A 16,082-nucleotide genomic window follows, 5' to 3' on the forward strand; every position below is an offset into this window, starting at 1 on the left:
TTCGTTTTCATCTTGACAGTGTGAGTTTGTATTTTATTTGGAGTGAGCTGCCTTGAATATATTTTCCTATGTCTCTCAAAGCTTCACTTGAACATGTCATGTACTACTTTAATTTTGATAATTTTTTTCTTTTATGTTCTTTTAGTCCATGTCTTTTGGGTGGTGTTTTTTTCTCTTCTGGTAGCTCTATTAGACAAATACTTGTTACAGATTTTGATTTCTTCAGAGCTTGTTTTGGAGGTTGGGAAGCACAGCTTCCAACTTGTAAACTCTTGATCTTCCTCTATTCAGGAAAGATCATCTTCTACCAAGCAGCTTCAAGAACAAAAGGAAGCAAATGATGTTCCAAGGGATGAAGTAGCACCTATCTAGCTAGTCAGGTTACCTTCAGCCAAATCAACACTGACAATGACTGGCATGAAAGATGTCACTGGGGTAGTAGATGTCATAGCCACTTCACTTCCTCATCCTTTTATCAGCTCTTAACCATAAATTTTAGGAGATGGAGTCACATGAGAATAAATTTTTTTATACATCCTGCAAGTATAGATATATTTATTCTCACTTGTGCCATGCTTGAAACATTGTTTTCTTTGACACCTTGGATAATGAAACTATGAGTTAAAATGTACACAGATTGATTTGTTGCATTTCTTGTGATGTTCTTGCATAAAAGTCTTCTATAACTAGTTGTTTATTTAATTACATTATGGAAAAACTATCCTTATCCAATACTGTTTTAATTTTATTCTCTTTTCATTTTAATATAGGAACAATTATAGTAAGAATTGCATAGGTAATAGGAAAGGAACATGTTAAACAGACCTGTGACTGTGGCTCAGTTTTTGCCTAGAATCAGCAGTATCCTAGCTTTCGTTGGCAGTATCACACAACTACAAAAATTTTTAGTTCACATGCATTACATTAAAAAGAATAGCCTTATCACAATATTAAAATTGTTCACATCTTTACTTTCTTTACTTGATCAACAAAATTAAATAACAAGTATGCTCTAGAAATTTCTCATTGTATATCTCAGTTAGTAGTTTTATCTTTGAAACCTTATGTGCTAAATAATGCAAATAAAATTTCTTCATGGTGATTAGGATTTGGGATGAAATTACCTTTTCGTAATTAAGTGATTTTATAATTGTGTAATGCACTCCTAATTGTATATTAGTAAGATTTATATTGGAAAATACAAATCTGTTTTTAGTGAAATAAGTATTGTATGCCTTTACCTTTTTGTTAGAAAACACGTATGCCCAGCTCTGAGCTTGCTGGGTTTAATGTATAAATTAAATATTTAGCTCTTTTGTAGTAAGGTATATAGTGTTACTTATTTTCTGTAGCTTTTCAAGCATGCCTTGTTGTGTTCATCTTTAATTTTCTCTGATTAGACTATACCTATTACTAGGTTTTAATGGTTCTGGCAATTGTACCCAAGGCCATATTCATGCTACGCAGGAACTCTAACACTAGACTATGTCACTAATTCATTACTAAAATGATTTTACTGTTTTCTAAAGTTGAAAAGTTGAAAACCATGTCAGTTTATATTTCCTCTACTTCTGGATCTTTATATTTTCTATTTATTAAAATAATATTAGTAATGTTTTACTTTCCCTGAAAGAGGAGAAAATTTCACTACTCTACTACTCAAAATGGGGATAAACTGCAATGGAATGTTAAATAGGTCAGGGCATTAAATGACAGGATACCACATATATGCTGAGTCTATGTCTTTATCAATTACTTTGATGACACATAAATTGGAACTTTATTCCCCCATTTCCATATTTATGAAGTTTCTGATCATTATGCTCTCATACTGAATTTTGTATTAAAAACTTATCTAGTAAGTCATGCTTATCACTAATTCAATTTTCTGTAATGTTCATTTGACTTTTTACTGACTCTGCATTGCAGACTTTAATTCTTTCTAAACTTTGCCAGCTCCCTTTAAGCCCCATTTTATATTATCAGCAACTCTTTATGTTAGCATCATTCTTTCATACATAGAATCCATGTTTTTTTTTCTTTCTTTTTTTCTTCCTTTGTACTAAGTTGGACATATTACATGGACAAGTCTTTCCCTCATCCTTCATCTTCTGGTAGCACCCTCTGAACACGTCGTTCTTGGTTGTGTTTTGTATCTTGAGTAAAAGTCTCATATTTCCTGTTATCACAGAATATCTCCTGATTTCACCATGAATTTTTTAAAATTTCACTGTTTATGAACACATGTTATCATTCTATCTAGGTTTTTAGTTCTCCAACTATCAAAGGACATGTCATTTTGCTTTCACAAAATGACTACACTGAGCTGTCAGACTTCTTATGTTAGATGTTAAGTTTGACATACGTTGACAGGCATTTCTGTTTTTGAATTACTATCATCTGGCCATTAGTGATTTGGTAACAGTCAGAGAAGCAATGATAGGATAGGACACAGTCTTGAATCCCATTCTAATATGCTATGGCAATGTCTTTAAAAATATGATTCGTTACTTTTAATTGTGTGTGTGTGTGTGTGTGTGTGCGCGCGCGCACACACATACACATAGTGGTGTTTGTGGAGGCCAGAAGAAGACATTGAACTCCTCAGAGTTGGTGTTACAAGTGGATGTGGGTTGCCTGATCTGGGAGCTAACAACCAAACTTGGGTTCTCTGTAAGAGCAGCACATGCACTTAATCACTGAGCCATCTTTACAGTCCCCCAAATCAACTCGTTTGGAACAATGTTCATACCCAAGCATTACATACTATTTTTCCTTTTATTCTTTTTTCTCCTACTTTCTTAAACTTAGGCTTTAAACTTCATAAATCTTACAGGAATCCTTGACACTCCAGTATTTTCCTATTTCACAACAAGTTCCTAGACTCTTGTCCTTTCACTCCCTCTCTCTTTCTCTAACACTCAAGAGCAAACATCTCAATATGATTATTTGTTTACCTTCATATATCACAAAGCATGAGGATCCAGTCGATGTTGCTTAGTTTTGTATATGCTATGTCTTCTACATGTCTGGTACTTCATGGGTTCTGGTACCTCAAAGTCTCGAACTTTAACTCAGCAAGGTATTCTAAACTCTTCACCCTTGAACTCCTAATTTATATGCTCCATCACAACCATTGGTACTGAAAAAGCTAAAACTTTACATTTGAAAGAAAGTTTTATCTATATCTTTCTCATATGTGGAACTTAAAGCTGTCATATCTGCCTATATTTTCAGTAAGTAGGAACCACAGAATAAAGAAATATGATACGTAAATGACCTACAATTTGTTTTTCAAATTATTTACCTTTTTAAAATTAACCACCCCTCAGTATAAAGTACTGCACACTCAACTGCAGGTATGTACAACTCCAGTGTGGTGGGATTTTCCTGGAGGGTGAGTTGGCTTGAAAGAATGAAACAGCATGTACGTTCCAAATTGCTTTTAGATATGTCTTTATCTACAACAGTTATTTAATTTTATGTGTATGACCAATTTGCCTGCATGTATGCATGCATGTACAATATGTGCAAGTCTGGTGCCCATGGAGGGCATAGAACATGAAGTTACGAATGGTAGCCAACCATCATGTGAGTGCTGGGAACTGAACGCAGATCCTCTGCAAGAACATCAAGTGCTCTGAAGGGTGAACCATCTCGCCAGCTCATTGTCATCTAGAATGCTACATTACTAACTGTAACAACCAATCCAGCTGTGCCTGCCATAGGGATTTATGAATTCCTGTGGAGTATTATTATGACACATCCCCTTTTCCAGGGATTCATTTTGACAGTGAAGATTGTGATAATGTGTTAACCTGCAACTAACTAATGTGAGAAAAATGTAGTATGTTATAATGTGAGAAGGGATAAGTTTTCTAGGCTCACTGTGAAATGGATAACTGTTATTTTGTGAATAGTACCTACTTAACATGGCATGATTATTCTCTGAATCAGGCTATGAATTAAAGACCTGGCATAGTTTATGATGCCAGAAGAATTGGTCCTTTATAAGAACTGCACTTTATTTGGATTTTTCTAATTATTCTATGTACCTATGAGTGCCAAAATCCCAAGCCAAAATGGTAAACTCAAATCAGCTAAGTTTGCAGCCAACTATATTGGTGTACCCATGGGCCCTAACTTATAAGACTGAAGTAGGAAGATTGCTAATTAAAGAACAGCCTTGGATCCATGTTGAGACCCTATTTGAAAACTGCTTGTACACATATTGTTTGTCTTTGATATATAGCAAGTTAATTAAATAATTTTTGAAAACAAGTATTCAGATGCTATATAGACTCACAAGGCTTTATCCTGCCTTTAACATTTGCTGTTAATCTATTATGTTATCTATCATGATATTTATGTGTAAAAATTTTATATTAAAACCTATTTTCTTTGTATATTAATCAAAATTTAATAATGAAGAAAATTGGTTAACTTCTTACTTGAGCCTAAGATTTAGAAGATCTAGATTTTTGACTCTGGAAAACATTACATCTTTGAGCACTTATCCAGAAACTATTTCTAAATTTTATAACCCAGTCAACAATTTCTCATTATTCCGTGTAATTCACTATAATAATATGTGATACAATGACTCGACAATATTAGTTTCCTGCTGAAAAAATGTGTCAAAAGAACTACTCATTTCTTTTGTTCTTTCTTTTTTCTAGCTGAGAGTCAGGAGGACTATTTCTACCAAGCATTAAAACAAGAGTGGTTCTCATGGATCCCGCTGTGAATGTCCACTGCTTATTTAGAGATGCTCAGTCAGGCTCCTGTTGTTGAAGGATCAACATTGATCATTTGTTCTGTTTTGGCTGGCTCATCCCTGGCAGCACTCTACTGGAAACGTAATATGTTTTCACATCACCAGATACTTCATGTCCACACTAGCACCTGTGATACAAACCAACTTGATGCTTTCTAGAGTAAGGAGCCCCTCATAAGAAACATTGGCATGTGGGAGGGATTCCTGAAATGACCTGTTCATCATTCAGCCTCACAGTAAAAAAAAATTCACTTTATAAATTGCCATTTCCTTTAGGTATTGCATTTGTTTGTCTGATTGATCAGTGAGCCTTAAGTTCTAAAAATTAAACTGCAAACAATCTCTTTGATATTTTTGCAGGTATGGAATGTGGGAATGAGTAAGCTTAAAACAAAAATAGAGGCATTCCTAATTTGAGCTTCAATCTATATAGAAAACATTTTAAAAGTGCCTATGCTTTAAGTATATAATAATTGTCAAGGAGAGAAAGTGGATAATTGAGGCAATCACTAATTAAATACAATCATTGTTTTCTTCCCAATAAAGGACATGGAATTATTTACATAAAACAAAGAAGGATCAAGAGAGGTAGAAAAGATGTTCATACATATATATATATATATATATATATATATATATATATATATATATTCTATTTTTAAGGAAATGATCCTCTCCATTGTATTGTTTCAATAGCTATTCATTAACCTACATGACTCAATTTCTAACTTTATAACCTGGCACTTGCTGTAACCACTCAAGCATCTTAAATCCCTGTTATCAGAAGGAAAATGCAGAATGAAGGCACAAAGTATGAAACCTGTTACTCTTGGACATCTCTTAGAAACCAAGCCAGCAGGTTAACAAAATGAAACAAAACAAAAAAATGGAGGCTCAGGTATATAAGATCTGGGAGTAACTAATCCATGGACACAAAATAGTTTTCACAATGATAAGTTTGTTCTTTGTTTTTACCAGTATATGAACAGTTGTTGCTATCTAGACACTCAAAAGAATCATCATAAAACATGCAGGTTGTGTCAGAATGAGTTGGCAGAACAATTCAATGAGAAGGATCATGAGAGGAACATCGCTGAACATGTGGACCATCTTTAGAGATAACTGACAGGATGTTATTCAGTTCATTGTTTTTGCTTTTCCTTCTTTTTGTTTATTTGTTTGTTTGTTTTATTCTACAGGGATGATGTAAATTATTCTTCTAGACCTGTAAGGACTCTCTCCCTTCCGTTAACATTTGTTGACTCCTTTGAGTGATACAACCTCATACCTGAGAAGAATAGAGCCTACACATGGTGTAGATGGACAGATACTCCCAGTAGCTTATAATCTTGAACAGGAAAACACTCTACCACGTCGTTTTGGCATGTTATAATGTATATAACATGTTGTAATGTATATAACAACTAACTCCTGAGCAATGCAAGTCTTAGTTTCTTCTTGTTCTGTTCAACAATGAAGTGAAGATGGAGATTTAATGAATATGGAAGATCTTGCATTTGCAAACTGTTCAACCTTATGACACATTGATTAGTTCTCTAACAATTTATGGCCTCTTTAATTGGCAAAGTAATAGAACAAAGGTTGGGATTGGCTGGCCATATTTCAAATAAGGGAGCCCAGTTTCATATTGTTAACATAAACATACTAGACTTAAGGGGTATCAAGACTTAAGGGCTATCAAACAAGATTTCCTGAAAATTATTTACCATTAAAAATCTAAAAATACCTCATGTTAGTGATAATACTTATCTTTAGTTTGACTAGTATTTATCTATCACTAAATGTTTACCTCATTGAATTAAGATGAATATTTCTTTAAGAGGATATGTAAGGTTCTCTTTCTAAGAACTAGGAATGAGTATAGGATATATATTGCACATAGATTATACTGCTAGTATTGGTTCTACCTAGGCTTGACTGAGTTTCAAATCCTTATGCAATGGTATTGCAGCAGTATTGCAACATCATGCCTATGTCTGAGTACACATTACAAGAACCTATTCTTTGTCTATGATGAATGAACCTCTTTTGAATCATCCATTCCCAATGGCTCGGCCTTCGCTCACTGGCCAGCTGTGACTTATACTTTTTTCAGGAGTTAAGACATCTCTCAGAAAAATCACTATCCAGGTGACATGAAATAGAGACCAAACAGAGTTTACCTAGGTGGTGTCCAAGCAACAACAAACCATGATTTTTAAGGCCATAATTAAACCCTTGTAATTTAAATGTTCTTAGAAAACTAACAATATTTGAGGACATTTCCCTTTCTACACACACACACACACACACACACACACACACACACACACACACACACAAGTACTCATGCAAACTTATATATGCACCCAGAATGAGACAAAGTAGATTGTGGAGTCTCCTTACATTCTGTCCTACATACACAATTAACAGTGATTCCATTATGACCAGAAAAAGAACATAATTCAATACACTTTGTGTGGTTTATTACAGCTTTCATGACATTAACTAATTGTTATCATCATCATCATTTAAAAATCTTCTCACATTTTGCTCACTTTAGACGTCATAAAAATAAGTGGAAGACAATATTCTTTAGTCTATTTAAAAACAGTTCAAAACAGGACCCCTAATGAAGGAGCTATAGAACGTACCCAAGGAGCTAAAGGGGTCTGCAATCCTATAGGAGGAACAACAATATGAACTAACCACTACCCCTGTCCCCCGAGCTGTGTCTCTAGTTGCATATGTAGCAGAGGATGGTTTAGTCAGCCATCAGTGGGAGGAGAGGTCCTTGGCCTTGCGAGGATCATATGCCCCAGTACAGGGGAGTGCCAGGGCCAAAAATCAGGAGTGGGTGGGTTAGGGAGCAGAGCAGGGGGAAGGCATAGGGGGGTTTAGGGATAGCATTTGAAATGTAATTGATAAAATATCTAATAAAAAAGGGTAAAAAAAAGTTCACCATTATTAAAAATATTTTAAATTACTTAAAATATCCTGGAAGCTGGGAATATAGCTCATTGGCAGAGCAGTTTGCCCTGCATGTTCAAAGAGTTAGGTACAATTGCCAGTAACACACACACACACACACACACACACACACACACACACACACGATCATGGCTTCTCTTATGTTTATATAATACCTGTTTTTTTTTTAAATAAGAAAATGAAATAGAATGCAGATACCATTAATAGAATATGCAAACATAACAATGTACACTTTCATTAACAAGCATGGAAACTATGGCAGAGTTTACCTCAACTGTCATTTTGAGTCTTAGAGAACAACTATCAAATCTAAGAGAAATGGCTAAATCAGCATTTTAATAAAGCTACAACAGAGCACAGCCACTTTGTGTTAATAATAGATGTGAACCCTAGATGAATCACTCGGGAGACTTAGCTTTAAAGTCTATGCCTGCCTTTGAGTTGTTACATGAGGGTTAAGTCAAAAGCCATATATATTTTAAGAAGTCATTTGTTGACTTTATGCTTAAGCACATAAAAATGACCAAATAAAGTTAATAAAACAGTATGTTTCTAAAGTTTTAGTGGTGTGAATTAATACCATATTTTCTTTATCTCCCTACACTATTAACATTTGAGTTTATAGGACAAAGGTGAATTCCATTCTGCTGGATTAATACTGTATGAAGAATTGAGAGTCACATTTTGAGCCAAGTTATGGGAGAACATCAGAGCCTGCGAGAAAGGACAGGAAATACGTTTTAAAAAAAAAGTAGAAGGATTACTTTCTGAGAAATGTGGTCAGTTGTTCAAATCATGGCAAGCAAATGCAAGATTCCATCAGGCATAAGTTAAATATGTGTTATGATTCAACATACAAGGATCAATAAGTAGATACCATAGATATCAATAACAGTGGAATGAAAAGCCATGGAATTATTGTTCAAGTTTTAGAATGAAGCCAAATTGGGACCTAAGGCAAGGAGAGGGTTTAGAAGCTGAGACAGCTTGTTCATCAAGTATAATGACCTGAATTCAGAACCTCAGCATCTGTATAAAGATCTGGGCATAACAATGAATGTGCCTGTAGCCCTAGCACTGTTGGTGGCAAAGAGAGGATGGTCACAGTGGCTAGCCTTCCACTAGCCAGCTTCACTCAGTGAGAGACTGTATCATAAGAGAATAAGGCAAGGAGTAATGGAAGTAGGATATCCAATATCCTGACATAGCCTCCACACATGAATGTGTATACAATACCCCCCTCCCCGATACAGCTATACACACTAGTAAAATGAGATCTAGTACACCATTCCATCATTTGGTAAGACATGAAGACAAGAAGCAACCTGAATGTCTATAGTAAATGAAATGGATTGATATTCGAAGCATATCAACATGTATTTGGTAATGTAAAGCTATAAAGAATTGCCAAATAACAGGCACACTCATGCGGATGGCATTGGGAATAAGGTATAAAGTAGAGTCAGGTAGCATGACTACAGTGTAGGTGTCCCTGTGATTACTCTGGCTTCAGAGGATATTAAATTTTAGCACAGTAAGATTACTTACTCCTGCATCAGAAACACATCAGCCTAGCTTGGACTGAGCCCATAACTGGACACATCTAATCCTGAGAATAGCATGTTGGTGCTGAAAGCTGAGTAGCTATGACAGGATAGAAACAGAAGCTGAACTGAGGAAATGTGGCTCACAGAAAGCACATAATCAGCTTAAGTCCGCAGCAGGGTAATAAGAGAGAGGAAGAACTACACCACGACTGTCCCACTTTTCCATCTTTGCTTTGTCCTTTAGTGATCACAGAATAGTCCATCTGAAGTAGCCACAGTGGGGATTCTTCTAGAGCTCTGAGGATAATCCATGTGGATATGCCCAGATCAAGGAGAAATTACAGTGTCCTGGGGAGGCTTGCAACAGAAAGGTTTTCCTGGGTCAGGTGTCAATTTTTATAATGTATAGACATTGGTTTTATAGTCTGGCTATGTATTAGATCATGTATAGAAGTTTGTCCATGGTTGTCAGAAAGGATCTGTGTCTCCAAGAAATTTGGACTTAAATGGCTTAGGATAGAGCCCAAAGATTCCTAGCATGGAGATGACAAAACACATTTCCACTTTGATATTTATAAAAAGGTGATGTGTCCTGGTCTATAGTAACATTGACATTGACCATTGTGTGTCTTCACATAATCACTTTGCTTTCTCCTCCTTATTGATAAACTGCATGTGCTTGTGCCTATTATGAGCATCAAGAGAATATAGAATGTAAACTAAGGCAGTATAAACACCATGAAGAATTCCACAGATGGTCTGCTGTATGTATATGTGTCTGATGTATTGGGAATGGAATCTAACTTTACTGGGAGTGTGCTCTGTGCACAAAGATCTAACAAACAAAAGACTAGCTAATGTCTCTAAAATGAAAACAGCTTTAGTAGTAGAACCAGATGATTTTATTCCTTTTTTTAAACTCTTGGAAGCCAGACTGACTGGTAGCAATTTAGCAATAGATGCCGGATCACAAAACATTATTCCTGAAGATGAATAACTAGGTTGTGATAATGGTAGACATTAATTTTTCTTATCTGTAAACAAAAGAATACATGAAAGCAAAGATAAAAATCTAAGGTCATATAATTCCACACTTTATTTTAAAGTCTTAAAAAATTATATGTGACATGTTCATGTCCTTGTATGAGTATGTCCCATGGGTGTAAATTCAGAGGGGGACCACAGGTTGACTTCAAGTGTCTTCTTTCATCACTCATCACCTTATTTGTTCAGACATGGTCTCTCACTGAACTTGGAAGTCTCCACTTTGACTAGACTGAATAGCCAGTGAGCCTGCAGGATCCATCATCCTCTACACACACATACACACACCAGTGTTGAAGTTATAGAACACTCCACTGCACCCCATTTTATGTAGGTATAGAGACTGAAGTTCAGGGTCTCAGACTTACATAGGAATCATGCTACCCACTGACTCACCTTTCCAGCCCTAAATATATTTTTATATAAGGAATGTTCAGCAATTCGGCTTGAGTGATGTGGAATCAAAGGGTTCCACCCCAGCAGGGTTGGCCCTACACTGGTTTTGTAGAACACGATCAAAGGGACTGGATCTCCAATCTAGTGCTGCATCAGAGTTAACCTCAGCTCTGTACAATGATATACTGGGGGGACTCAACGACAGATCTATGGAATCAGATTATCCTTGAGAAATGGTTGGCCACTTACTGCCATAATAGATTACCTAGATAACTTAAAAGCTACCTGTCTAGTCTTGGCCAGAGTGGTAAGGTGTGTGTGTATGTGTGTGTGTGCATGTATGTGTGAACCAGAGAAGCAGCTCTGGGTTTCTCAAACTTCAGTGTGCATGTGAACAGTGGGAGATCTCATTAAAAGTAAGATTTGGTTCAACTGGCCCTGAGTGGGGTCTGAGCGTTTGCCCTTATTATAAATTCCCAGGTGAGATCTCTGCTGATTTTGAGTAGCGAGGACCTTGGTGGCATAGAAAAAGACCCAAATCTCCCTTCAAAAGTAGTTGATAGATTTCAAGGATGAATAACCTGGGGACTTAATTACATTAGAAGGAATCATCACAAAACACCTCATTTTAATCCTATTTAATGAGAGCTTGGCTAAAGGTCATGAATTTCTGGTGCCAAATGATACACTGGGTGGCAGAATTAAAGAGAACCTTCCTGAAGTCACTGATGTCTGTTTCTAATACAAAAGAGCACCCAAGGACAGCCAGAATACATCAAACTCATTTATTTTTCAGGGACTACATCCCATTTAATGTTAAAAAATCTATGTAGTGACATGCATATGTGTGTGTGTGTGTATGCATATATATATGAAAATGATGCTACCACAGTGACAGAACAGTGGAAATATATGTTTCTCAAGATGATTATTTGCTGTTTATTTTTGTGTTACGGAATGAAGGTCTGAAAATGAATGCTTTTCAAAGGCGGTGTCCCTTACAGCACATTTCATGGCTTTAGTGAGTACCCCCCCCCCACTGATACAGTAAGAGCCTGACTCATTTCCTTCCCCCTGCATACTATGTTACAACTGAAACTAGGATATATGGTAAGTCAAAAATGCCCAGTAGGTCTGGTAGCTTTTGGTTATTCTGCCAGCTTTTAGGTGGCATTCAGGTTGTAAAAAAGCACGAGAAAATTGTAACTACAGCCTGCATTTGGAGGTTTCTGAATGGAAGAGAGATTTGATCAGATAATCATTAACTCTACTGGACAAAACAGATAGATGTCTGACATGCTCCCTCACAACCTTCAAGATGTTCTTTGTTGTTTTCTTGAAATTTTTCAGGCTGCGCCTGTCTTGTTCACAGCATTACTGTGTGCATGGCTTCTAATAGAGCCCATAATGAGAATATTTATTTCCTTGTCTTTCACCCTCAAGACTGTCAAGAATGTCAGAACAGCTCAAGGAAGGAGATTTCAGAGATGCTGACTGCTGTCAATGGAGACAGACATATTTCAGTAGTCTGTGGCAATTTTTAATAACTTTCTCTGTGGGAAGAGGGAAGGAGTTAGGCACCTCATCTTCAGGCAATGCAGCCCCCTCACTCCATCATGTTGCGTCCTTTTCAGTGCTACCATTACACCAGGGAAGGGAAGTATACTGAAGATACACCTCTAAGAGGAATCATTGGAGTCGCTGTCAGGTTTCTGAAGCTTAATACTGTCAAGGTGCTCATAGAAAAATTAGCAAAACTCCCCATCTTTAGTTTAATCAGATTACGTATTTATGAGTGCTAGTTTGAACAAATGTCACCAGAATCAAAATACATGTTGATATTAATGGTTTCTTTAAAAAAAGGATAGGCCCCAACAATGTAAAAACACTTAATAAAGACATTCATTAGCATTTATTGAGTTATAATTATGGTATAATGTGACTAAAAGGGATCTGAGAGATTTGTTGTGAATTCTTCTCTTACAAGACAGGAAGAGCGAGGCCTGGAGATTTCAAAATATTTGCGCAATTTAAGATAGTGATTTGAATCAGAACCAGGAATAGCCCTTGCGTCTGTAAGCTTAGCACTTCTGATTTCATTTGTAAGAAAAAGAATTCCTAAGGAACAAGTCTCCTTTTCAAATACGCAAGCCCCAGAAAGAAGCCCTAACAATCCCGTATCTCAGACAGGTTTTGCTTGCTGCTTTCTGTCAAGCAGTGTGCTTGGTCTCCAACTGCAAGCTTTCAAGCCTTCTCACTAATTGTTTTCTCTGCTGGAAATGGTAAATGTGACAGATTAAAAAGGAAGTTACAGAGGTGAGACTTGTCTCAGTTGTTGAGTTTACCAAAGAAGCTCAAGGATTATCTACCTGTGAACTCCAGAACCCAGAAAAAAAGCTTTGTGATGGGGTATATCATCATTTTACTGCTAGGGAGCCAAAGACCGGTGGGTGCCTGTGGATCTTTGGTCAGTGAACCTAGCCTGCCTGAAATCTCCAGACCCAAGAGAAACCCTGTCTCAAAATAGATCACAATAAACAAACAAACAAAACATTTAGCAAACTAAGGTGGGTATCTCCTAAGGAATGCCCTAAGGTTGACCCACCACCTTGTGTACACATACATGCACACACACATACACATGCACACGTGCATATACTCGTTGTGAGTGCCTATTACACAAAAAGAAGTTACAATTTTGAATACAAGAAAGAAATAGTAGTTTCAAACAGCAATTTTCAAAGTTTGCTCTTTCAGCCACAAATGTCAAACAAAAATTTTATGGGATCGTGATAGTAGATAAACTAAGTCATATTTCCCAAGAATAGATATTATCAATCTTTTATATAGAAAATATTTCTTTGCTTTAATTTTACATGTATGAGTGTTTTGACTTCATATATATTCATGTATTACAGGAATTCCTGGTTCCTAAGAAAGCCAAAAGAGAGTTTAGATCATCTGAAACTGACTATGAGCCACTGTGTAGATGTTGGGAATTGAACGTGTGTTCTCTGGTGCTCCTACCTGCTCAGCCAGCTTTCCATCCACTGAGTTTATCAAGTTCATCATTGAAATGGAAACTCAGCAGTTAAGAGCCATGGCTGCTCTTGAAGGGGACCCAGGTTTGACACTCAGGACCTACATGACAGCTCACAAAAGTGTGTAACTTTAATTCTGGGAACCTGAAACCAAGTTTTGATCTCAAAAACTAGATATATGTGTGCACATATACATTCAGACAAAATAATCACACATAAAATATCCTTAGTGAAATTCTAGTATCACTACTTAACCCTAAATGTGTGATAACTTTTGCTTGGCATTTTTCAGTATTATTCTTTATGAACATAACCACAACATTTCTCAGGGAATGAGGTGACTGCTTAAAATACTGGATTTCTTAGTGTCCTATGCCCCTAGATGTGATTAACTATTTCCTTAGTTATGGTAACAGTTATAGACTATCACTACACCTGACTTAGGAGGAGCTGGCAGGAAACACTGGGGATTAGCAAGTTAGCTGCTCCTGGCCCTGGAGGTAGAGTAGCCTCACGTATCTGAGCCTTTTTATTTGTGGGATCTGATGCTAAGTCTAGGCAGTTGTACCGAATAGAAGTAAATCCCTGCATACACAGCTGGTATCCAGAGTGCTGGAAAGTTACTGTTGATATAGAAAATCAAAGCACACATATTTGGTTACAGAAGCTTAATGTGGACAGTCCATAGATCCCTTCGCAGACAGAGCATAGGAGAAAATGGCTAAGCACCATCTTTTTCTTTTAACCTGCACAGACAGAAGAGGTACTCAAAGTCTAGCTACATCACCTGACCAAACGAGAGGATTCTGACTCTGACAGACATGGACATCTTTTCCTTTGTGCCAGGCATATGGTGACATGGGACATTTGTACAGTCTTATATTTTCTGATTCTAATTATATGAGAATTCATAACAGCTTTTACATAGAAGGACTATGGAAATCACTATGAATGATACTGTCCCCTCAGTTGGTATCAAGAGGGAAAACATTCTTCAAGAAAGGTATCAGCCAGTGAAATGTGCACACGTAGACACATGTATCTGTACCTCCAGAATGGGGTGGCGGGCCACACAGAAGGACCATTCCCTGACCTCGACGGACTGACACAGTGCTTCTTGTTCTTGTCTTAAAGTTTTCAAGATCTGTTGGGAGAAATGAAGGAAAACACATTTAAGCTTTACAGCCCTAAGGTACCATGGGGCACTATGACAATTTCCAAGAAGGTAGTTGTGCTGAAAAATAAAAATTTGGATTGCACTTAAACCAGGGAAATTCTGATTAACTGATACTGAAACTTTTATCAATATTTTCCTTTACTCCCATTCCCTTGCTAAATTGTCCAATAAAGCAGGCACTTTCCTTTTGTGTCTATTTTGACTCAGAATAACTAAAATTAAGTGTGTAATTTAGTTCCTCAGATAACACTAGTCGATTTTTGAGTACTCAATAACCACAGACCACATTGGGTAATGCACATAAAAACACTTATATCATTCTTGAAAACTCCACTAGACATTACCAACTTAGGCAAAGAAACTGAAATTTGTATGACCTCCTGTAGCTAAGTGTCATTGTTATTATACAATCTCTTGTTTCTGTTCATTTCATTTCACAGATCTATTTTATGCAATGATATTTTCTTTATAGATATTAAACTCCTCTCTCTCTCTCTCTCTCTATCTATATATATATGTATGTATATACATACATAAACATATGTGTGTATGTGTTTGTGTGTATGTGTGTGTATCTGAGCACGCCTTACTACGATTCTTAGTTACAGTCCTGAGATATAGTCCAAGCTGGCCTTGAACTCACAATCTGAAATACACTATCCTTATGCCCTTATGCTGCACTCTTCCAGGGGCTGGGATTATTAGATTCTATTCTTCTATGTACACATTATATGTTTATGTATGTGTATGTGTACATGTATGTGTACATGTATATATAAGTACAGTATACACAGATGTATTTGGAATTAAAACAGATCATTTTGAATTCTTATCTGTTTTTAAATATTGAAAAGTGGGTAATCATCATTTTGAGGAGAAACTTCTACTTATAAAAGAAAGGGAAGACATTTATAGCCCAAAGAACCTAGTAGAGCCCAAAGTACCTAGAAGAAACAAATAACTAGTTGCAAATAAATAGGATGATATAAAATACATGTAATAAAGTGGAAGCTGGTTTTTGACAGAGAATTCTCACCTCCTATGTCACCAATATGAATTCTCTTAATAATGAGCATGGAAGGATTCATTATTTCATTTTCCCTCCTGTC

At 36.4% G+C, this 16,082-nt stretch overlaps 1 protein-coding gene across 12 annotated transcripts in view; it reads right to left on the minus strand.

The window, feature by feature from the left end:
- LOC110295865 (contactin-4) overlaps positions 1-16,082 on the minus strand; it is a 1,019,336-nt gene that overhangs the window by 264,747 nt on the left and 738,507 nt on the right. For all 12 annotated transcript variants that reach the window (XM_029478665.2, XM_029478667.2, XM_085840201.1 and 9 more), the window contains one exon: positions 14,845-14,940. In XM_029478665.2, the coding sequence (XP_029334525.1) occupies positions 14,845-14,940 (96 nt within the window). The remainder of the gene's footprint in view (positions 1-14,844; positions 14,941-16,082) is intronic.

This window comes from Mus caroli, unplaced genomic scaffold (assembly GCF_978045245.1).
Source record: "Mus caroli unplaced genomic scaffold, Mus_caroli_1 scaffold_7, whole genome shotgun sequence".
Taxonomy (NCBI): Eukaryota; Metazoa; Chordata; class Mammalia; order Rodentia; family Muridae; genus Mus; species Mus caroli.